Source organism: Hyperolius riggenbachi, chromosome 5 (assembly GCF_040937935.1).
Source record: "Hyperolius riggenbachi isolate aHypRig1 chromosome 5, aHypRig1.pri, whole genome shotgun sequence".
NCBI lineage: Eukaryota > Metazoa > Chordata > Amphibia > Anura > Hyperoliidae > Hyperolius > Hyperolius riggenbachi.
The window spans coordinates 369,916,152-369,940,488 of NC_090650.1; the positions used below are offsets into that span (position 1 = coordinate 369,916,152).

The 24,337-nt window shown below is 42.3% G+C and overlaps 1 protein-coding gene across 1 annotated transcript in view; it reads right to left on the bottom strand.

Annotated features, from left to right (window-relative positions):
- Window positions 1-202: 202 nt before the first annotated feature.
- The window catches only part of ZNF704 (zinc finger protein 704), a 122,000-nt gene continuing 97,865 nt past the window's right edge, over window positions 203-24,337 (bottom strand). The window contains exons 5-9 of the mRNA XM_068237559.1: window positions 22,119-22,219; window positions 17,914-18,178; window positions 9,373-9,471; window positions 3,989-4,080; window positions 203-517 (exon numbers count right to left, since the gene is read on the bottom strand). Coding sequence (XP_068093660.1) covers window positions 406-517; window positions 3,989-4,080; window positions 9,373-9,471; window positions 17,914-18,178; window positions 22,119-22,219 — 669 coding nt within the window. The 3' untranslated portion in view covers window positions 203-405. The remainder of the gene's footprint in view (window positions 518-3,988; window positions 4,081-9,372; window positions 9,472-17,913; window positions 18,179-22,118; window positions 22,220-24,337) is intronic.

Genomic DNA, 24,337 nt, shown 5'->3' on the forward strand with positions numbered 1-24,337 from the left:
GTGCTTTCTATTTTTTTTTTTTTGTCCTATATATTTTTTTCTGTCAGCGAGTATTCTCCTCCAAATCAGAAAACGTTGACAAGCATGATTTTGAATAAAAGTTGTGCATCTGCGCTGAGTCTGATAAGATCACAGGTGGTCACGTGTACGTTCACAAATACATGTAGGAAATGTTCAAAACTTCTGGTGAGCATTAAGCTCGTACAACATCATGCAAACACAGACTGAACATCTCTTTAGATTTAGTCAGTGTCACCTCTGCGTGAACCATTGCTTCCTAGGTGATATTTCTACATCGGATGTGAAATCATCGGAATTCTACTCATGGAGAGCATGGCCACAGAGCATGAGAATTTCCTCTCTCCGGCAGCGTCTCATACAGGGGGAATGGAGCACTTCATCCATTCAGTCGGGAAACCTCTGACAGGCTTTCTTCCAGCGGCAGGCTGTACACCACTTATCACGATTCTCCATCCCATAAACTTTACGACACTTCTTACCTTCACCGCGAGGTTTTCTGGAGGAAAATGAACAGAGTATTTCTTGTGTTACAACAGCTTCAGTTCATCCATACAGTAGACTGGAATAAGGTAAAAAATAGACCAGGAATATTGTAACCAGAGAAATAAAAAGTAATGGACCTGAATATATACTAAGACATTGCTGGCCTGTACATCACTTGAGATCGTAGTGTCATTAGTCATTTTATTATGTGACCCATTCTCTAAATCATTGTTAGCAGGGACAAACCTACCATGAAGCCACTTGAATCACTTGACTCAGGCTGCAAAATCTAGACGGCAGAATTTGGACACCTGGCGCCTGCCTCCTCTACACTCTCCCGCCCACTTTCCTGGCACACACACTACCCTCCTCATGCAAGCATCCCCATCCTCATTCGACTGGTGGCACCTGCAGCGACTAATCGGGCAGGGGTGCTGGCACCAGACCAGCCAATCCCAGCCACCCGCTGCTCCTTTTTCCAACTGGTCCTCATGGTCTTGCAGGTGGGACCACAGCACCGTCAATGGGCCAACCACTGCAATCGATCAGTAGCAGTGACATCTGATGGGTCCCACCCGTGAGATGATCGGCACTAACACCTGATTGGTCGCGTGCCAAAGCTTCCCCTCTGACTGGCCATGGTGATCTCTCGCCAGTGCTTTATGGGGGGGGGGGTATATATGATGGGGGGCATATGTTTATTTCTATATATCAGCGTTTCAAGGGGGGGGGGGGGGGGGAGTTGTGGCGCATCTTTCAAAATTTGCTTCAGGCAGCAGAAAGTCTAGAAGGGCCCTGATTGTTAGGGTGTCCTGGATCTCGTTCCCCGGCTTGATGCTGTATTTACATCACTGGGGTCCAGCTCACTGCCATCTTGCGTGGAGGTCTTCTGGAGTCTGATGCACCTCCTCTGCTACCCAGTCATGGTGGGACTGACAACAAGAGCGAGGCCCAGAAGAGATGCCACACTCAAGACTAGAGTGAGTCAATGAGATGGGACATCCTCTTGTTGATAATATTTGCATAAAGTTTCTAATATTTGCATATGTGGGAATTTGCATGTGATTGTTGATATATGCATGCTACTGAAATTTGTGTGTCATTTGGTAATATCTGCATGCCACTGATATCTGCCTTTTATCTGTATATCATTGCTATCTGTATAGTGTTGGTATTATCTGCTTTTGGCTAGTAACACCTATCTGTTATTTACATCTTATGCCTGGTACGCACAAAGCTATTTCCTATCACATCAACGGGTCAAATCGATAATGTCCGACATGTCAGATCTACTCCTGAAAACGGGATCAATTTTGTGCAGTAATGATCTAAAAAGCGATCCTGTTCTCGATGGGGAGCAGAGTGGACAAGTCAGAAATGATGGATTTGACCTGTCGTTCTGAAGGGAAATTGCTTTGTGTGTAGCAGGAATTACAGCTGTGGGATTTTGATATTTGCAGTGAGCAGATTTCCAGCTGTGGTCCACAAACACACTTGGATATTAAGACTTTTCAAATGAACAAATAATATTCCAAAGATATTATGGTGTGAGACAAGCGTTGTTGCACTGTTGAAGCCTGACAAGGAATCATCAGAAGCAAATCTCAATCTTATTCCACTTCTACAAACAAGATGCTTGAATGCGTCCTCCAAAACCACCTCCAGCCAATCACTGAGCCGAGACTGACACCTGAACAGACTGGCTTCTGACTGGCTTCTAAACATAACCCAGTATATTGAAGAATGCTATGAAAAACATCTGGCCACAGGAGTAATCTTTGCAGACCTTACAGCAGCTATCAGCTGACAAAAGACTAGGGGTTGTTCAGGTGGCATGAACACTACTAAACAAGAAACTTCTCTGTTGATCTACAAGAGTATGTGGCACATCAAGTCTACCACAGGAAAGTGTCTTGGCCATTTTAAAGAGGAACTGTAACCAAGGATTGAACTTTATCCCAATCAGTAACTGATACCCCCCTTTCCAGTAAGAAATATTTTCCTTTTCTGGAATAGATCATGAGGTACATCTGTATGGCCAATATTGTGGTGAAACCCCTCCCACAGTGTGACAATGGTCTTGGTTACACACCGTAGTCCTGACAGTTTCCCACAATGCAACAGTTGTGACTTTGTTGCATTGTGGGAAATAACGTCTGATTCCAACTTCCAATCAAGCAACATCTCCCTTTGTGGAATATTTGTTTACTGAGAGTTCTATCCACAGACATCACCTGGCGGGACCAAAGATGTTGCCTCCATTTTAGGATGTAAATTGGGTGATGAAATATTTTACAATGGGCAAACAATGACTAAATAATTTATAAATTAATATTCTACAAATAAGCAATTTTATTAATTGTTATTTTCACTACAGTTCATCTTTAAGCCTCAAAATTATTAGGGCAACATTTTAGGGAATAAGCGCTGTACAGACACACTGTTTGGCTATAGTCCAGGAGGGACAATTAGTGATAAATAAGGGAGCGTCATCCTGTAGCACTTACTGACCACATTCAGTAGTCTGCCAGTGGTTACCATTTATGTATCCTGCTAGAGTGCCGTGTCACCCATTTCTATTGTTTAACAAGGACATTACTAGCTGTTTCTTAGGAAGAGTTCACAAACTAGTGTTTCTATCACAGTCCAATTTTAGGGTTATGCCAGTTAACCTTTCAGTAGGACTGCGAGAGCTAACTGGCAGAATTCCGTGCAGACTTGCAAATCTTGGCTGTGATTTGAACCTGGGATTCTGATGCTGCAAGGTAAACCCGCTTAGCCATTGTTTCACCTCGGCAAGCATATATCAATGCCTGTCAATGTCAACTGTTGTAAATAAAGCACTATAAATTCTGCTAAGTGGGCTTCATTCACTTTAATGGACATTACAATAAAAAAGTAATAAATTAAGGGAACGGTAGCTAAGTCATTAGTGTCATGCCCGCTGCTCTGGGGTCCAGGGTTTGAATCTCATTAATGATGCTGGCTTGTCAAGCACTCCACTTTGGATTCCTCTCAGAAAACATACAGGTTAATTCCCCCTCCCCTCATACCTTTCAACCCAAAGAAAAGCAAACAAATGTCAACCTCAAGCCCCGTCACGCCAGCTGAATCTCTTCTGAGGTGTTTGATAATGATTGCCTCTGCCGAGAATCCAGCGTGTGAACAGCAGCACTCAACTGCTCTTGGATTTGGCCAAGCGATAGCTGTGGACATTGCCCTCTTCACTCACACAGTTCCTGCACGATGTGACACCTGTGCCACTCCTTCGGCCCTCAGCAACAGAACAGGCTAGTGACGCATCAATCCCTCAGGCGCGTCTGTGCCCAAGGGATTGATCCTGATCTCCTGGGCGACAACCATCTAGTGTGTTAGAACTGATAGAACAACATTCAATAAAAGTAAAACAAAGGTTCTTAGCTCAAAAAAGGGATAAGATGCATTTATTGACTCAAAAAGCACACACATGGCGACCACATCATACCTTGTTACTACAGCAGCTCTGGGAGAGGAGGATAGCACTGTCTGTACCGGCTGCAAATGTTCCTCTGCTTTCCTACTGCAGGGAAGGTAAACCTGAAAATAAATGCAACATTATTAGCAAACCGAGCAGGTTAAGTTGTGCCAGCATGGCAGAAATGGTGAAATGAGACAGAAATAAATGAAACTCAGCAGGGAAATGGCCACAGGAATCCCAGTGAACAGATGTCCCTTTGAGAGCCGTAGCAACCCTTGAGTTTGCCCCCAGAGTTTCCTGTCTGAGTGCTTCCCCCCCCCCCCCCCCCCCCCGGCATATGCAGCACAGTGGTGTTTCCAGGGTCGGATTTCCGGGGGAAGGCCGCAAAGGCCCAGGATTTGGGTGGCTGCAGCCGAAAGGGGCACCTGGGCATGAAAGAGGGGGAAAGAGGAGGCTGAAAATAGGGAGCAATAAAGGACAGAGGGAACTGATGCTCAAGGTGGCTGCATACATGGACGATACGCATGGAAGAGGGGGCAGTGCATAGAATGGGAGGGGTGCTGCTGCACATAAAAGGGGAGCCACAACATACTTGGCCTAGAGGCACACAAAGTATAAATCCAGCCTTGGGTGTTTCACTCACCGGCCTGCACTGCTTTGGGATCCCTCTGCCTGTCAGCTGCAGTCTCAAATCTGACCCCTGGAGCAGCGCACATGAGCACTTGGGGAGGGGGGGGGGGGGGATTTTTGCACATGATTTGAGTATATTTCAAAACCCCCACTTTTGGCCCCAAAAATGTGCTTTATACTCAAGTATATTTGGTAGTTCTGTTTTACTATTTACCACTTACTGCAAGCGACAGCAACATTGGAGAAAAGTAATTCATAGTGCCTTTTACTCTGGGAGAAATGTACTTCTCATACACGTGTATTTAGGATTTTACCATTTTTTGGTGATAGTGGTCCTTTGACCTATTAAAGATCAGTTGTCACATAACTAATCAGCATAACCTGAAATCTGATTGGCTGCTAATGGCTACTGCCCTCATCAACCTGTTTTTGCAGTATAATTATATTTTTCATTATGAATCTTTGGCTGCTTTTAGTTGGGGATGTGCAGCTACAGAATCATATTTAAATAGACAATTAGAGAATATCTAAAAACAAATAAATCCTGGAAGGCAGTAAAAAAAACAACTACTACTAAAATCACTACTCAAATGTATTTCAGCTTAAATCTATTTTATTTGCTAAATTCTGGATCTGTACAAAAGGGCTTCGCAGCTGCGATCACTTGTAGCCGCACTGTTAGGCTAATGAGCTAGCGGTAACTGGAACTCCATTGTCTGCTCCACAAGTCAACAATTACATACATGAACTACCCAAACAATTAATTCCGAAGCTCAGCCAAGTGACTGGCTAATAACTACTGTGGAGCCGCAGATGTGATTTCCCCGCCATGTCTCATTTTAGCGCTAAGTAGGGCGCCATTGTTTAATATTGTCCACGAGACAGGAATACTGTTACTAAACCTCTTCAATGGAGGAGTGCAGGCGCTTGTACTGAGGCTTCCAGATGTAATTAGAATTTAAATTCCTTGGCTACTTTTTATGTAGAAAATAATCATGCTCTCAGTATGGATCCCACATAAATATATGGAAATCCCTAAAGCAAGCACACAGCACCTATGGGTAACATTCTATAATACTTGTGCTAAGCAGATCAGAGCAGAACGTAATGAAATAAAAAAGGTGCCTATGTATGTATGCATGTATATTTGTATGTGTTTGTCTGTCCACACATGTACAACAGGGAAACTAGTTCCAGAATATATTCTCCTACCTATAAATGGTAACTTGCTGGAATACTATAACAATTTTTGAAAAAATAGGAATACACACGAACATTACATATTATTGTGGAATCCATAACCACCATAGCAGATAGTGTTCCCCCTTATGGACCAGAGCAATTTTCACATTTCAGTGCTCCTCCCACTCATTCGCCAATAACTTTATCACTACTTATTACACCAAAATGGCCTATATCTTGTTTTCTCACCACCAAATAGGTTTTCTTAGGGTGGTAGTTTTGCTAAGAATTATTTTATTCTATATGCATTTTAACAGGAATAATAAAAAACAATCGAAAAAAAAATAATTTCTCCGTTTTCAGCCATTAGAGTTCTAAAATAAAACCAACAATTGTATTTGCCCATTTGTCCCGGATATTACAATGTTTAAATTATGACCCTAGTGCAATGTATGGTGACAATATTTTATCTGGTAATAAAGGTGTATTTTTCAGTTTTGTGTTTGTTTACAATATATCACTAATTACAAGCTCTTATTTGCAAAAATAACAGTAAGATACCCTCATGGCATACATATTAAAAAGTTGAGTGCCTGAGGTAACTATTTATGTATTTTTTTTTTTTAAATGTTTTTTTAACAAGTGTTTTATTTTGGTAACTTGGGGGAGGGGGGAGGGAGTAAGGGGTTATTTAAAGGGTCAATTATTTATTTTTATTCAATTTAATGTATGCAGGTGTCTTTTGACTTTTTGCCCCTCACTTTATTCCTGTACACAGGAAGTGTTGTGTATTTTTCTTTCACTTTGTCAGTGACCACTTTACTGATACTGGTGATCACTTATTACAGGCGCTGTGATCGGTGAATGGTAACGGGCAATCACGGTAAGGTACGTATATCTATGGCCCTTGGAGCTAAAATGAAGTCACATGTAGATATGCTTTCTCCGCTCCAACAACTAGTTAAGCCGGCCATGCACTTATAGATTTTTGCCCAATGTTCCAAAATTAGTGATTCCTTTCTCAAAAGAATCTATTCCTACCAGACACTGCATATCAATCTCCAATAGAATCCAGCAGAGAATCTATTGAAATTTGAAAATCAATCAAACAGCAGAGTTACACTGTTCGATGGAAATCTAACAAAGCTTTCACCCTGCCCCTGATTGGCCTAATTTTTTTTATCCTTACAATCAATTCTTTCCATTGATTTTTGGTCAAAATCGATCGCAAAACGATCAATCTGATATTTTGGGGAATCGATTCCCAGCAGATGAATTGAGTCTGCAGGGAATCGAATGAGAAAATCGATGAGTGTATGGGCACGTTAACGAGACAACTAGCAGAGATTTGGTCACGAGATGTATCTCTTTGAACATTGCTCCTCTATCCTACTGTGGTAGACTTGTTCCTGCAAGTTTTTCTCTCCACTGTAACATTATTGAAGTCTGTGTTATTAACTTGCATTACTAACACATCTGTGGTAATGAAAATGTATGTATATAATATGTGAGACACATCTCCTGTCCTGTACAGTATTATGTTGTTTCATCAAAGTCTACGTTGAGGCTATTCTCTTAAACATGTTTATTAAGAAGTATATAACAATGCTTTGAAACACAAAACAGTTGTCAGAAAAAAAGGATAATACAAGTAGGCATAAATCATGGCAATACTATTTGAACAAAATTGCGCATACATTTACAGAGGCACTTATTCAATTCTCTTTTTCTCCTAAGTTTTCTCCTAGGAGATAATTTTTCTTCTTCTGTTTAAAATAACTTTTCAGCATGCTGCAGTTGAAAAGGTACCAAAAAGGTGAAAAAGTAATGTCAAAATTATCCTGAGTATTTTCTTGCTGGCTGTTGTCTTGAAAAGCATTTTATTGAGAAGGTGTGAAAACCTAGGAGAAAACTTAGGAGAAAAAATGAACTGAATAAGGGCCAGAGAGTCTCTATAGGACTGCTTACTTTTTACGCTGGAGCGGTCCTTTAAGGTACACAAGAGTGAGTTAAAGAGACACTGAATCGATAAAAAAATTATGATATAATGAATTGATTGTATAGTATGGATAATTACTAGAACATTAGTAGCAAAGAAAATATTCTCATATTTTTTTTTCAGTTATATCGTTTTGTTTTTTTTATAACATTGCACCATTCTCTAATATTTGCAGTTTACACACTACTCAGCACTCTAAATGATTTTACAGAGCAGGCTAGTGAACTTTTGAACCCTTCTCTGCAGAGAAAAAGAAAATATAATGACTGATAGTTGAGATAACAAGCTTCAGAAGACAGAGCTCTCTGCGACTTTGAAAGTGTGGCGCTCAATGGCTCTTTTGCATAGATAACAACTGGAGTTTCTTAACTCTTCCTGTACTGGTAACAATATTAGACTTATGTCTCTGCTCCTAATGTTTTATTTCTTAGCTGTCCTACACATACAAATCATTATATCATAATTTTTGTTTTCTCTTCAGAGTCCCTTTAATGCCAGGCTGCTTAACTAAATCATTTTGTTGGATGCTTTTTAGCATGTAACTCTCAGGGAACTGTCACAAATAACAAGTAATTGTGTTAACAGCAATAAGTGATATTCAAGGACCTTCTCTTGACATAAATGATTCCAGTTTATGTAACAATGATAATGCCTTCTCTCTATTTCTCTGTATTACTCTTCCAAGAACCAGTACCCCATGCTTATCGCTTATGTAAACCTGCTTATTTACCTCATATTGCACTAATTATGATCTGTCCAGCTCAATACCAGCTAATTATTTTAATTGTCCACTCATCACACTCATGAGATATCCTTTATTAGCTCCAAATTGCTCACAATGTCCTCTGTCATTTTACGTAGTGGGTAGTATGAAACTACTGGGCTCTAATAGGTGCTCTGTCCGCTTATCAGCATTTAAATGTCATCTCATGTATTATTTAGCATTTATATAGTGCTGACATCTTCTGCAGCAGAATATATATATATATATGTGTGTATATATATATATACATATATATATATATGTGTGTGTATATATATATATATATATATATACACACACACACACAGAGAAAGAGAGAGAAACAACCTGGTAACAGATCTTTGGGGAACAACCGGATTGGATTTTCCCAGGTTAGACCTGCATGCCATGATATGTTTCTGCATTATTGAGCAACTGTTCTAAACCATAACATTTACCTCCTTTATGAAAGTGCTTGGTAGGTACCCCCATATTCTGGATATCATCATCTAAAGTACCGCTTTATCCTGCTGGGATTACCACAATGGAACAGACTGGACTGGAGCAACATAAACAGCAAACACCGTTGTGGAGGGGAAAGCTCAAGCATTCCTGAACAGATACATTGTTCATGAATTGCTACGAGGGAAGGTTTTGTATTTACACTACGGAAGAACAGACCTTCTCTATACTGTAGGTTCGGGGAGGAGCATAGAATAACGTAAGATGCTATTCATTTTCTTCATCAGAAGTGATACCGTATTGTATTGAAATAAATATTTTTGTGCATGGTCTTCTTCAGAAGCACCAGAGCACTCGAGCTAACTTGTAAACTATTTTACTATTTGCACAACTCACCGAATTGCCATTGAAAGTAGTTTGAGGCAGGAGTCGGGGAACGCTGATGTTGCTGACGTTAAGTCGCCTCGAGCCTGAAATGTTCACAGAGGAAGCAGCCTAAAAGAGAGCAAAATATTCTATATGTTTACATGATCTTCAATTACAACTACATGCAATTCAAGAAACTGCATCATTTCTTGAGTAATACCAGGGAGCATTTCATACAAAAGTAGTCATATTGATAACCAAATAAGATATAAGCAAGGGCCCGTTCATACTGAAAGAATCTGTAGGCTGCACATTATGGAGCGGTTGTTGTGACACTGGCACCATTTAAAGGATAACTGAAGTGAGAGGGTTGTAAGGCTGCCATATTTATTTTCTTTTGAACAATGCACAATGCCTTTCTGTCCTGTCGATCCTCTGCCTCTCATACTTTTAGCCATAGACCCTGAACAAGCATGCAGATCAGATGTTTCACTTAAAAAGGAACTCCAATGAAAATAATGTAATAAAAGTTTTTTTTACAATAATTATGTATAAATGATTTAGCCAGTGTTTGCCCATTGTAAAATCTTTCCTCTCCCTGATTTGCATTCTGAAATTTATCACAAGGTGACATTTTTAAGTTATTATTTAATTTAATCTCATGAAGCTTAAGCCTACTTGCCAACCTGCTTACAAACATGGAAGGTAACATTCTTTGTTGGTTCTATTTCCCACAATGCAATGAGATTCACACACAGGAAACTGTCAGGACCTTGGTCCTGACATCACACTGTGGGAGGGGTTTCACCACAATATTAGCCATATAGACCCCCCTGATGATTTGCTTGAGAAAAGGAATAGATTTCTCATGGGAAAGGGGGTATCAGCTGATTGGGATGAAGTTCAATTCTTGGTTACGGTTTCTCTTTAATGCTGGGTACACACAATGAGATTTTATGGTCGATTTACTGTCAGATCGATTATTTCCAACATGTCCGATTTGCTTTACGATCGATTTCCGTTTACTTTAATAGGAAATCGATTAGAAAATGCTCGGAAATCTATCGGAAAGCAAATCGGACATGTTGGAAATAATCGATATGACAGTAAATCGACCATAAAATCTCATAGTGTGTACCCAGCATAAGTTTGACTGGATTTGCTTGCATGCTTGTTTCAGGTGTGTGATTCAGACACTACTGATGCATGAAAGATCAGCAGGAAGCCAGGCAACTGGTATTGTTTAAAAGGAAATAAATATGGTAGCCACCATATTCTTATCAGTTCAGCTGTCCTGTAAATACATTAAAGAGGACAATATACAGAAATATGGGCAGTAATGTGTTGCCACTGTACACTGCACTGGAATACCTCCTCTGATAATAACATACATATTATGGGGAGGGGAGTCGGTCCAACCGTGAGAGCTATTACTGTTGGCCAAAGATAAAAATTCCGTGATTTTCCCTTTATCTTGTGGGTTCCTTGCCACAGGCTGTAGGAAGGTCTTTGAACAATCCTGGCACACTGTAAGGTGATGGTGAGGTGGTCCAAAATGTCAAGAACTAACTTCCATTCAGGAATATTATTCCAAACACTGGCAGACAGAGTGACAATACACACAGACACAAGCACAAATACCTTCTTGTTTTTGCCGTCAGACCCACCCAGTACAACAAAGATACAGACCAAAACCTTAACCCACAGACCAACAACAATTATGAACTAGACTTTTTTTTGGATCATCTAGTTTCCTTCTCTTACTCATTTTCTCACAGATCCCGGTCTTCAGATTGAGCAGGTGAGTCTCTCCTCCATTTTGATAGTGCTCTTCAACATCAAGTCAAAACAAAAAAAAGGGGACACAAGGGCCTCCCTAGAGCTTGAAGCCACTTTTCTTGGGTTGATGATTTTGGGCTTTTCCATGTGATGGTGAATACTCATGTCTCTCGAATTCAATGCAGTATGGCTAAGCATGTCTTCCAGGACTGGAGATTAGAAATGAATGATGGAAAGTGTACAGGGTCAGACAGGAGGTATCATGACATTCAATGGGACCTCTTAGAGCCAGATATAGATATAAAATCTCAAATCAATGTGAATTAAGATGAACACTGATGACATGTATGGAAAAAAAACATGATTACTTTTCATTACTAAACTACAGTAATTATAAATTAATTAATTAATTAAATAAAAACACCCCCAATTTACCCGGAGATTTTCCCAAAAATAAGTGTTTAATCTTTCTGCTTTTTTTGTGAAAAGTCTACCGTGGTTTATAGATGGAAACGCATAAACCTATCTACTTATTCCGAATATAAAGTGAATAGAATGGATTCTCATTTTCAATCACTTGAGTTTTACAAGAATTCATAGGCCAGCTCATATAGGAAACCCAGTTGTTGAGTTTCCAGTGATAATGGTATAAGCCCTAACCTTTCACGAGTGTCAATCTCATCTCTACTAGATATGTTGAAAGAAATCGGCACGATGCACTAAATAAAATAATCACCCAAGTTATATCAAGTTTATTGCAATTCATTTGTAAGTAACTTTTTCTCTCTTTTTTTTTTTTTAACTAAGTTTATAGTTTGCTTTGCAAGATCCTTAAAGGGACTCCGAGCAGTGCAGAAACTATGGAAAGATGCATATCATTTTAAAGCTCTCTTTTTCCTCTTTCCAATGATATATAAACCGCCGCCCTACGCCTTTTAGTTTTCGCTATTTTCGCGATTGAAATTGCCGCGGCTGTGATTTCAATCGCGAAAATAAAGAAAACTAAAAGACGTAGGGCAACAATTTAGGTGTCGCCAGAAAGAGGAGAAATAGAGCTTTAAAATGATATCCATCTTTCCATAGTTATATTGTATTACACAGGCCGACTTTTACTGCTGATTGGAGCTGCTGACACTGGGGAAAGTGTCGTCCTGTGTAATACAAGTAACTATGGAAAGATGGCAGTGGCGGCTCCAGGAAATTTTTTTAGGGGGTGCTATGCAGGTGCTGGACCAATTTCCGGGGGAGCTGACGACCTGCGGCGCGCGAAGCGCGTCGCGGCAAAAAATGGGTGTGGCTACAACCTGCGGCGCGCGAAGCGTGCCGCGGCGAAAAATGGGCGTGGTCATGACCGGATGAGGGCGGGGCTAACTGTAATTTAAAGTGAACCCAGGGTGAGAGTGATATGGTGGCTGCCATATTTATTTCCTTTTAAACAATACTAGTTGCCTGGCAGCCCTGCTGATCTATTTGGCTGTAGTAGTGAACTGAATTACACCAGAAACAAGCCATGCAGCTAATCTTGTCAGTTCTGACAATATTGTCAGAAACCCCTGACCTGCTGCATGCTTGTTCAGGGTCTATGGTTGAAAGAATAAGAGGCAGAGGACCAGCACGGCAGCCAGGCAACTGGTATTGCTTAAAAGGAGATAAATATGGCAGCCTCAATATTATTCTCACCTCGGGTTCCCTTTAAAAGTGCAACGCAAAGACAGAGGGCCCAAGTTTTGGTGACCCTTTTCCCAGAAAATTCACATAATTGTGCAGGTTTTCTCAAGAAAATACACGTAATGTGAGCAGATTTTAACAAAAAACACGTCCAATGACCCCAATATGCACAATCGTTATCAGATATGGCTCCAATATGCACAATCGGTAGCAGATATGACCCCAATATGCACAATCGTTATCAGATATGGCCCCAATATGCACAATCGTTATCAGATATGGCCCCAATATGCACAATCGTTATCAGATATGGCCCCAATATGCACAATCGTTATCAGATATGGCCCCAATATGCACAATCGTTATCAGATATGGCCCCAATATGCACAATCGGTAGCAGATATGGCCCCAATATGCACAATCGGTAGCAGATATGACCCCAATATGCACAATCGGTAGCAGATATGACCCCAATATGCACAATCGGTAGCAGATATGACCCCAATATGCACAATCGGTAGCAGATATGACCCCAATATGCACAATCGTTATCAGATATGACCCCAATATGCACAATCGTTATCAGATATGGCCCCAATATGCACAATCGTTATCAGATATGGCCCCAATATGCACAATCGTTATCAGATATGGTCCCAATATGCACAATCGTTATCAGATATGGTCCCAATATGCACATCAGATATGGTCCCAATATGCACAATCGGTAGCAGATATGGTCCCAATATGCACAATCGGTAGCAGATATGGTCCCAATATGCACAATCGGTGGCAGATATGGTCCCAATATGCACAATCGGTAGCAGATATGGTCCCAATATGCACAATCGGTAGCAGATATGGTCCCAATATGCACAATCGGTGGCAGATATGGTCCCAATATGCACAATCGGTGGCAGATATGGTCCCAATATGCACAATCGGTGGCAGATATGGTCCCAATATGCACAATCGGTGGCAGATATGGTCCCAATATGCACAATCGGTGGCAGATATGGTCCCAATATGCACAATCGGTGGCAGATATGGTCCCAATATGCACAATCGGTAGCAGATATGGTCCCAATATGCACAATCGGTAGCAGATATGGCCCCAATATGCACAATCGGTAGCAGATATGGCCCCAATATGCACAATCGGTAGCAGATATGACCCCAATATGCACAATCGGTAGCAGATATGACCCCAATATGCACAATCGGTAGCAGATATGACCCCAATATGCACAATCCGTAGCAGAAATGACCCCAATATGCACAATCCGTAGCAGAAATGACCCCAATATGCACAATCGGTAGCAGATATGACCCCAATATGCACAATCGGTAGCAGATATGACCCCAATGTGCACAATCGGTAGCAGATATGACCCCAATATGCACAATCGGTAGCAGATATGACCCCAATATGCACAATCGGTAGCAGAAATGACCCCAATATGCACAATCGGTAGCAGAAATGACCCCAATATGCACAATCGGTAGCAGAAATGACCCCAATATGCACAATCCGTAGCAGATATGACCTCAATATGCACAATCCGTAGCAGATATGACCCCAATATGCACAATCCGTAGCAGATATGACCCCAATATGCACAATTCGTAGCAGATATGACCCCAATATGCACAATCAGCATCACCTGAAAAAGAAAAGAAAAACCCATTTACTCACCTACAGCCAAAAGACCTTCTTTCCCGACCTCCTGTCCCGAGTCCCGACCTCATTGTGGCGCGCAACGCCCGCGCGCCCACGATCCTCTTCCTTCCCGACGTCACGACGAGACTTCCTGCCTGCATGCAGAGAGCAGGGCTACGGGAAAATGGCCGCCCGAAGCCATGCACTGCAGACTCGAAGTCTGCAGAACAGGGCTCCGGGCGGCCATCTTACCGTAGCCCTGCCTGCTGCTCCGTGCTGCCGCTGTGTGAACTGACTTGGCGTCTTTTAGACGCCTGAGGTCAGTTCACTCCAGGGGGTGCTTTGGGGGTGCTTGGACAATTCTAGGGGGTGCTCGAGCACCCCCAAGCACCCCCCTGGCGCCGCCCCTGAAAGATGGATATCATTTTAAAGATCTCTTTCTCCTCTTTCTGGCGACACCTAAATCGTCGCTCTACGCCTTTTCGTTTTCTTCTTTCTTTTTCGTTTCAACTGAAATCGCAGCCGCGGCAATTTCAATCGCGAAAATAGCGAAAACTAAAAGGCGTAGGGCGGCGGTTTATATATCATTGGAAAGAGGAGAAAGAGAGCTTTAAAATGATATGCATCTTTCCATAGTTTCTGCACTGCTCGGAGTCCCTTTAAATACAGTCTGAGATCAACAGCATTTTAAAAGGTATTTTAAAAAGTATAAAATATCCTGCTAAATTAGAGGAACATTCTTACTTAAATTTTAAATAGGGTGGAACAGGGTTAGAAACATTTGCGGGTTTTGTGTGTGTGCATGCTTGTGTGTATATGTGGTCTGTGGGGTCTGTGCTTCTAATAGAGACATTTTCCCTCACTTCCCGCTACTTGGGTCTGCATGGAGCTTTGTGAATTTCACATGAGAGCTGAGGGTTCTGGAGACAAAAAATGTGGGACACAAATAAAAAACTATTAAGGGATTCAAAATCTTATTTGGTACTGACCGTCACTCTTGGAGACGTAAACTCACTTTCTTTTAGCACAGGAAGTCATGGAAATTTTCATACCGTGTTTCCCCGAAAATAAGACACTGTCTTATATTAATTTTCCCACCAAAAGATGTGCTAGGGCTTATTTTCATGGAGGGCTTATAATTACAAGGGGTGACACTACTGTATGTGCTCCCTGTAGTAAAATGTGCCCCCCATGTAGTAAAATGTGCCCCCCCCCCATGTAGTCAGATGTGCCCCCCCGGTAGTCAGATGTGTCCCCCATGTATCGTAGTCAGATGTGCCCCCCCCCCCCCCCGATAGTCAGATGTGTCGACCGTGTAGTTAACGGCAGCCCCCTGCATGTTCCATTCATCCCCGATCCCCAGTGGCACCCCAGGCTTGTATAGCCATTCCCTCCCTCTGCAGAGTGGCGAGTGGAGCGGAACCTATAAAGCAAACAAGAAACTCACCGGCTTCTGAGGGGCCAGCTTTAACACCTCTCTTCAGCAGCACGCGGCTTCCTCTCCTTGACAACTGCGGCTCTTGTCATGTGATGCACGCACGTCCAGGCGCATCATGTGACGCACGGGGACGTGCGTGCATCACACGACAAGAGCCATTGTCAAAGAGAGGAAGCGCTGCTGAAGAGAGGTGTTAACGCTGGCCCCTCGGAAGCCGGTGAGTTTCATGTTTGCTTTATAGGTGGCGCTCCGCTCGCCACTCTGCATAGGGAGGGCGGGAGCAAATGGGGGACTTTGGGCGGCCAACTAGGCCTTATATTCAGGGGATGGTTTATATTTCAAGCTTGCTTGAAATATAAGCTAGGTCTTATTTTTGGAGGAGGTACTATTTTCGGGGAAAGACGGTAGATGGGGAAACATGACAGTAGCAATACAAATTTAAAGAGATTTTAACCCCTTATCACACTATCAAATAAAAAAATTTTGTTTTATTTTCTTGAAATCGGGCTTTAAGCTATATCTCCCACACAGAACTAGTCCTATGGCTGATAGCTTTTCAAGTACAAAACATATTTTTATATGTATAAATTAATATGTTATTATTTAATGACTGATCTCATGAAGCTTAAGCCTACTTGCCAACCTGCTTACAAACACGGAAGGTAACATTCTTTGTTGGTTCTCTTAACACGCAATACAATAAAATGATCTGATTTTACGGCAATTCGATAAATATGATTGGATGTCCCGAAAAAATGAAAAGCTTTTTTTTCATTCGACTGAAAAATCCCATCGGATTTTCTGTTTTTTTCTTTTTTGATTTTTATCGATCTGAGACGTTGGTAATGTTTCTTCAATTTTTCTGAAGATTGTATGGTGTGTGTTAGATTATCAATTTAATAATATGCACACCCTAGCAATTTTCTCAGAGTTTCCAATCATTTTTATCATGATCGGGGAAACATTGAACATAGGTGCGTGGTACATTGGTCAGTTATTGAAATGTTACAATCAGTCAGAAAAATTGATTGCAATTCTTGAATTGAACAGATATTTAAAAAATTGTATGGTGTGTGGCCACCTTTAATTCTGCTTTGCAGATCAGAACATTATGTAATTCTGGAGTCATCTATCAAGGGTATGGCAATGTCATTGCTCCACAACAGCACACTGGCACACTAGAAGTAAAATTACAATGAAGTTTCTTCACTTACATGCAATCCTCCTTCACATTGTTGTTTGCCCTGAACACCTGAGTTAGCAGACCTGACACTGTCATACAATCAGATAACATTAATTCAGAGTTGCCCATTTTCTCACATTGGGGCTTGTGAAGGAAAGTCTAATGTCTTACAACCCAGCCATTCAATATAGAGGGTCTCATCATTCTTTATACAGCACTACAAGTCCTACATGCACAGAAATATCAGGCAGTATTATTTCCTCTTCTTCTTCTCACCAAAGCTCTGCGTACCTTAAATTGTGTGACAAGTGATAACAGCAGACCGGTCATCACATAATAAGTGTGAACTGTCACGCATACCAACAACAGCATTAAAGCGGACCAGAACTCAGAACTTCCTCTTTGCTCTGAAATTTAAGCAACAGCATAATATCCTTTACAGAAAAAAAAAATATTTGTTGCAGCTGATAGAAATACTACAGTAAATCTGCAGTGTGTCTACTTCCTGCTTTCATGGAAGCAGATATAGGGTTAACATCCTGTGTTTACAAATTAGCTGATGTGCTGAGGATTGCCGAGATTCCTGTGCTGACACAGCTGAAAGATCAAATTACACTTGTGATTAGTCACAGATGAGGGGGAATTACACAGGATAAACTCTCTAAATACATACAGGGTGGATTAATCTGTGTTTTCCTGATGTCCTGTGCATGAGTTCTGGTCCAATTTAAATACACAAGTACATATATATGCAATATAATTACAAGCCAGCCAGTGCTGTGTCAATTCTTTCGATTCATTTTATGTTACAGTTATCAGCTTATCTTGATTCTAATGGTTTACCTGATAAGCATGATCGGAGTTCACCAAATAATAGGTGTTGGGAGCTGATCTGCTCAGACGGCTGTTGAGTTTGGCCTCTGTCTTAGTACAGATAGTCTCACAGCTTCCAGCACTTGCAAGGAGCACAGTGGAGGGAGCAGAGGCATAGGTTGGAGATACAGTAGACAAGCTATACAGGTTCTCAGTGCCAGAGTCATTGTTCAGTCTGATCTCCGTATAGTAAAAGTCCTCTTCACCATCACAGTCATCTGAATCGCCGCTGCGACTGAAGAGGAGAACACATCAATGAACATCTCAGAATGACACATAGAATTGAGAATTATGCAAGTCCTGTGTCTGTGCACCATAAATACTAAACTGTGACTGTAAAAGCCCTTCTCATGAAATAAGGTTTTCATCAAGCCTCTTTCCCAACCCCCAGCTAATTTAAGTCCCCCCACACCCAAACCTACCTTCCACCATTCAAACCCACCAGGATCCCTAAAAGTTCCACTGATGACTTCACACTGGCTTCTAGAGTTGGGCCACCACATCACTGCAACACTCCAGCCTCCCACAAGCACCACACTCCCTCCCTTTGTTGCTGATAGGAGGGGAGGTGTCAGGGGCGTAACTACAAATCATGGTGCCGCCCAACAAAACTTTGATGAGGCCCTACAGTGTTGACACCCTTTCCCTTGCCTACCCCTGGTGATGCTTACAACCTGGGGGTCCATCTTGCAAGGTGGACATCATATTTGGCACTCCCATAACAAGTGTAGCCACAAAAACACCTGATCTGAAGGGTGGACCTCTTTATCAGAGGTAGTGAAGTAGTAGTTGTGGCGCCTTACAGCTCTGGGCCCCCCTGCGGTCACTGGGGCTGCTCCCGTGTAGTTACGCACCTGAGAGGTGTAGCTATTACAGTCACTCCAATATATTAAGTGGCCGGAGTACAGTTTGGGGAAATAGGACACTCCAGGAGTGTGGAAATGTAGAAGAACCACCGGAGTCTTTGGGGTGCAGAATGGATGGAAGCTGGCACAGTTTGGATCTGTTTCAGATCTATGGACTGTCTGACTATCAAAGGTGAGTATTGTGGGTTTGGTGGGTGGGCTTAGTGCTGGGCGTAATGGAGAAAACTACGCTTACGGATCATTACGCGTAATTTTACGCTATTACGCATTACGGAATTACGCTTACGGCGTAGACATTTATCTACGGTTCATGTCTGTAATTACGCATGGCCATTACGCAATTACGCGTAAGAATACCGTAATGCAGGTTGTTACGTTATTGGCTTACGCATAATTTTTTACTAGCAATTAATGCGTAAGGCAATGTTCCCAAGCGGAAAAGTTGACGCATGGATCAATGTTAGGTAGCCGCCGACTTTAAGGGTTAATAGCAAAGCCCCCTTAATTGCTGAGAGCCTCAAATTTGGAGAATATATTAAGGAGATCAGAAGGAATAAGAGGAACATTTTTTTTTTCAAAAAGACCTTATAGTTTTTTAGGAAAATCGATGTTAAAGTTTCAAAGGAAAAATATATACATTTAAAAACCCGCCGACTTTAACGGTTAATAGCAAAGCCTGCTTAAAATTTAGGAACACCAAATTCCCAGGGTATATTAAGGGGATCAGTGGGAATAAGAGGAAATTTTTTTTTTTCAAAAAGACCTTATAGTTTTTGAGAAAATTGATTTTTAAGTTTCAAGGGCAAAAATGTCTTTTAAATGCGGAAAATGTCAGTTTTACTTACTTCGTTCTGAGTGTGGGAAATATTAAAAAAAACGACGTGGGGTCCCCCCTCCCAGACCTCTTTAACCCCTTGTCCCCCATGCAGGCTAGGATAGCCAGAATGCGGAGCACCGGCCGCGTGGGGCTCCGCACCCTGACTATACCAGCCCGCATGGTCCATGGATTGGGGGGTCTCGGAAGGGGAGGGGCAGCCAAGCTTTCCCCTCCCCCTCCGAGCCCTTGTCCAATCCAAGGACAAGGGGCTCTTCTCCACCTCCGATGGGCGGTGGAGGCCGCGATTTCCTGGGGGGGGGGGGGGGGGGTTCATGGTGGCATCTGGGAGTCCCCTTTAAGAAGGGGTCCCCCAGATGCCCACCCCCCCTCCCAGGAGAAATGAGTATAGGGGTACTTGTACCTCTTACCCATTTCCTTTAAGAGTTAAAAGTAAATAAACACACAAACACTTAGAAAAAGTATTTTAATTGAACAAAAAACATAACCACGAAAAAAGTCCTTTAATATTCTTAATTAACCATTAATACTTACCTGTCCCTTTAAATAAATGATCCCTCGCAATAGCCTCGGAAATGTTCTATCAGTTACAATGTAACAAAGTTATTACAATGTAACAACTTTGTTACATTGTAACTAATCCGCACCCGACGTCACTCGCTGCTCAGCCGCCGCATACACTTACGCGTCCTTGCTGTCCACCCCGCCCACATCTGTCACCCACATGTGGGTGACATGTGGGTGACATGTGGGAGAGGCGGGGAGGGCAGCGGGAGCCGGCGGGGACTTAGCGTCCTGCACGGACCCGACAGAGCTCTGAGCTATATAGCTCAGAGCTCTCTCTAAGCATCTTTGAATTTGGGCTCCAAGGAGCCCCATTGGTCCTTAGCAGACCAATGGGGTTCCTTACGCGCGCAAAACGTTTGTTATAGCGTCACCGTGTGTAAAGTTTTATGCGCGATACAATGCGCAAAGCATAGTGCGGCCGAGCTATGAGTTAGCACAGCTTTCTGACTCAAGCCCAATTAATTAAAGCTGTTGCTTCTGATATTTAATATGAAAAGTAGGAAAATGCTTACACAGCTACTTAGACATTATTTGTATATTGTCATTTTAGAACAGTTGGGTATTGATAGTGTTCCTTTAGGCTGCTTTCACAGTGGGACGTTACAGGCGCACGTTAGAGCAGCCTGTAACGCAGCCCAACTCGCAGTAATGAAAAATCAATGGGCTGTCCACAGTGCTCACGTTGCGTTACATTGTAACACTGGACGTTCAAAGAAAGTGCAGCATGCTGTGCGTTATAGGTGGTTTTAGCTGCATTAGACTGTTTGCACATGCTCAGTAAGGGGAGAGTCCGCTATTGTTCCTAGCCACCTGGCTAATAAATATTCACTGCACTGTAGTGTTGTCCATATCATGAACAATTTGGATCTTTGATCTGGATCTTTTTTGTGAGTCGAATCATCCGGATCATCACAATGAAGGATTTGGTTCACAGTGGATGCCTGGAAGAAACAGGAACTGCAGCTTCTGTGCACAATCTTCCTGCTTCATCTCTCCCTTCCCCATTAGCACCCTCAATGTGCCCTCATTCTCCTGCACCTCTCACTCTGCTGCACCCCTGCTTCCCTAGTAAAATGATTCAAAGATTCGGATCAAAGATCCGGATCTTTTCAATGATCCGATTCAAATCATCCGAATCACTGAAAAGATCTGGACTTCCCAGGATAGCACCAAGAGCCTTATAACGCGGCTCAATCTGACGTCCAACTTCAACACTACCATGTGTTGCCTTAGGGGCACGTTATGCGACCTTAACGTCCCCTAAAATGCAACGTCTTGGTGTGAAAGAGGCCTTAAGAAAACAATAATTCCTAAAAATGGGCTTTAACTCTCTTTTTAGATGTGTTTATATCGAGCAGCTATGTTTGATTATTAGATATGTAAACTAGCATGAGTCAATGCACCCAGTCTCCGAAGAAGCTAGGATTACCTCCACAAAACAGTCATTAAGCCGAGCACAACAGGCACCCACCGCCGATTCTCCCACCTGCACAGCACTGTCTTTTAAATTGACGCATTCTAATGTATGCACTTGCACTTTACTGATATACAAACAAACTTCATAGTGCTAGACCTCTTGCTCTTCTTTGTACAGGATATAAGAGAGAGGTGGGGCTTCCAACACTGTTCCCTCCAATTCTCTATTGTAAGATGCAAGCCCCTCCCCATGTGGTTATACTGATCCCTGGTTTGGTACAGAAAGCAGCATGGGGATGTTTTGGCAGAGCACCTAGCTAGTTGGTCTGTAGGTAAACCAATCCCCCCCCTTCTTCCAATATTGACATTTTGGGTGGGGCTTTGCATTAACGTTTGCTTGTCTCAGAAAGGATAAATGAGCTCATGCTGTAAGTTTCCTGCATAGTAAAGCATTGAGGACATGGACTAAAACAGGTGTGGTAGCACATTACCCCAGGTGGATGGTCCTGATGTGCTTTTTGATTCCAGCAGCCGTGCTCAGAATCTTCCCACATTTCTTCCACAGGCATTTGAACATCACTTTCATGGAGTTCTGTTGATAAACAGTTCACAGTGTCATGAATCCATACAAACCGATGGATAACAGAATAGACAGAACGACCTATCACAACTAATCATGGGGGCAAAACATGTACTCTGCCTAGCAGGGAGACACTCCTCACCAGTATCACTCCAGACCAGTAATGCTGGGTATGTATGATATGGGCCACTACTGACAGACTGCCATATAGGCCACTGCTGAGTATTAACCACACAGACAAACCTCACACCTTTTCATAAAATTGGAAAGAAAAACTTAAAAGTACAAAAATCTTGGGGAAAAAAAAAACCACCTTGTTTCCTTTAACTCAGGGGTCTCAAACTCGCGGCCCGCGGGCCATTTGCGGCCCTCGGTACAATATTTTGTGGCCCTCGCCTGCAAAAGCAAAAGAGACACGGAAGCAAACTATTTTACCTTATAGTTCGCTTCAGTGCTCCCAAGTAATCTGCCGCATCCCCGCCGCTAAATGAGGGCTGCAGAGCCCCCAAATCCCCCGGGCAAATATCCACGTCTGCGCTGAGGGGCAGAGCTTCCAGCTGTAGCTCTGCCCCTCCTGACGTCAATCGCTGCACGGATCGCCGCCTCTCCCCGCCCCTCTCTGTGAAGGAAGAGTGAGAGGGGCGGGCAGAGGCGTTGATCTGCCACGATTGACGTCAGGAGGGGCAGAGCTGAAGCTGAAAGCTCTGCCCCTTCCAGGAAATGCCGGCGGATTACCCCCCGGGCGATTTGGGGGCTCGTTTTGCGGCAGGGACACGGCGGATTACTTGTAATGGAAGCACTGAAGCGAACTATAAGGTAGGACACTTCATGTTCAGAAGAAATAATTAAAACTGTTAATAATGACATTTGAGGACTTTTTTTGTGAAAGCCCAGCCTCATCCTGACTTTGCCTTCTGCGGCCCCCCGGTAAATTGAGTTTGAGACCCCTGCTTTAACTCCTCCAGTTACAAAGACCATGGAGAATTCTTAAAGTGAAATCTCTGTCAAGCATAACATGTAATAATTTTTCCCCTTCTCTTTATTGACCATAGGGTTATTCTTTTTGCGTATGTCCCATGGTAAAGACATCTTGACAGCACAGGGAAAATTTTGACTTTAATTCAACTTTAATCAAAATATTTTTTTTCATTTTTGGCTATGATTTCTGTCATTGGCTCACAGTGATGCCAGGCTCAGAAGCCAATGAAATTGGCTCCTGACCGGCGTATGGAGCTCAGCTGTCATAAGTCAGAGGAGTGCAGTGGCTTCGGAGCGGTGATAGAATGCGTAAGACTAACATTTACAACCCGGCAGGGATAAGAGGCTCCAAACAGGGCATAGATTTCAATCAGCTACGTCCGGAACCGGTTAAATTGTTGCATTGCTTATTTCATTGGCTTTTGAACCTGTGATCAGTGTGAGCCAATCACAGTGATTACAGCCAAAAACTGAAAAAAAGGGTCCAAGCTGTGCAGCCCACAAAAGGTTAAGGATACATGTAATGTAGTACATATTTAATAATGGGCAGTGGTAGTCAGCAATCTCGCCTTGCAGCGCTGGGTCCCTGGTTCAAATCCTAGCCAGGGCACTATCTGCAAAGAGTTTGTATGCTCTTCCCGTCTCTGTGTGGGTTTCCCCTGACACTCTGGTTTCCTCCAACATCCCCAAAATATACAGATAAGTTGATTGGTTTCCCCTGAAGTGGACCTAGACTACGATACATACACTAAATGATACATACATAGTCCTATACCTATAGTAGGGATTAGATAAGGATCAGGAAAGTTAAGCGACAAGACAATATATACTCTGTACAGCGCTGCGGAAGATGTCAGTGCTATATAAAAACGAAATAATATTAATTAATAATACATTTATTTATATAGACCTATACAAGACCTTAAATGACACTAAGCACAGACAGACAGAGGAGTTTAATTTAAAAAATAGAGATAATCCTTCTAAAATAAGGGGACAGTTAGTATATACTGTAACTGAAGACACAATATGCAGCCTTTTCATAGGCTAGCGATAAATTGCCGCTTAAAAATAACCAAGTCTTTATATGTAGTTAAAGTGGATCCGAGGTGAACTTTTACTCATTGCATAATTGTGTTCCTTTCCTATTAT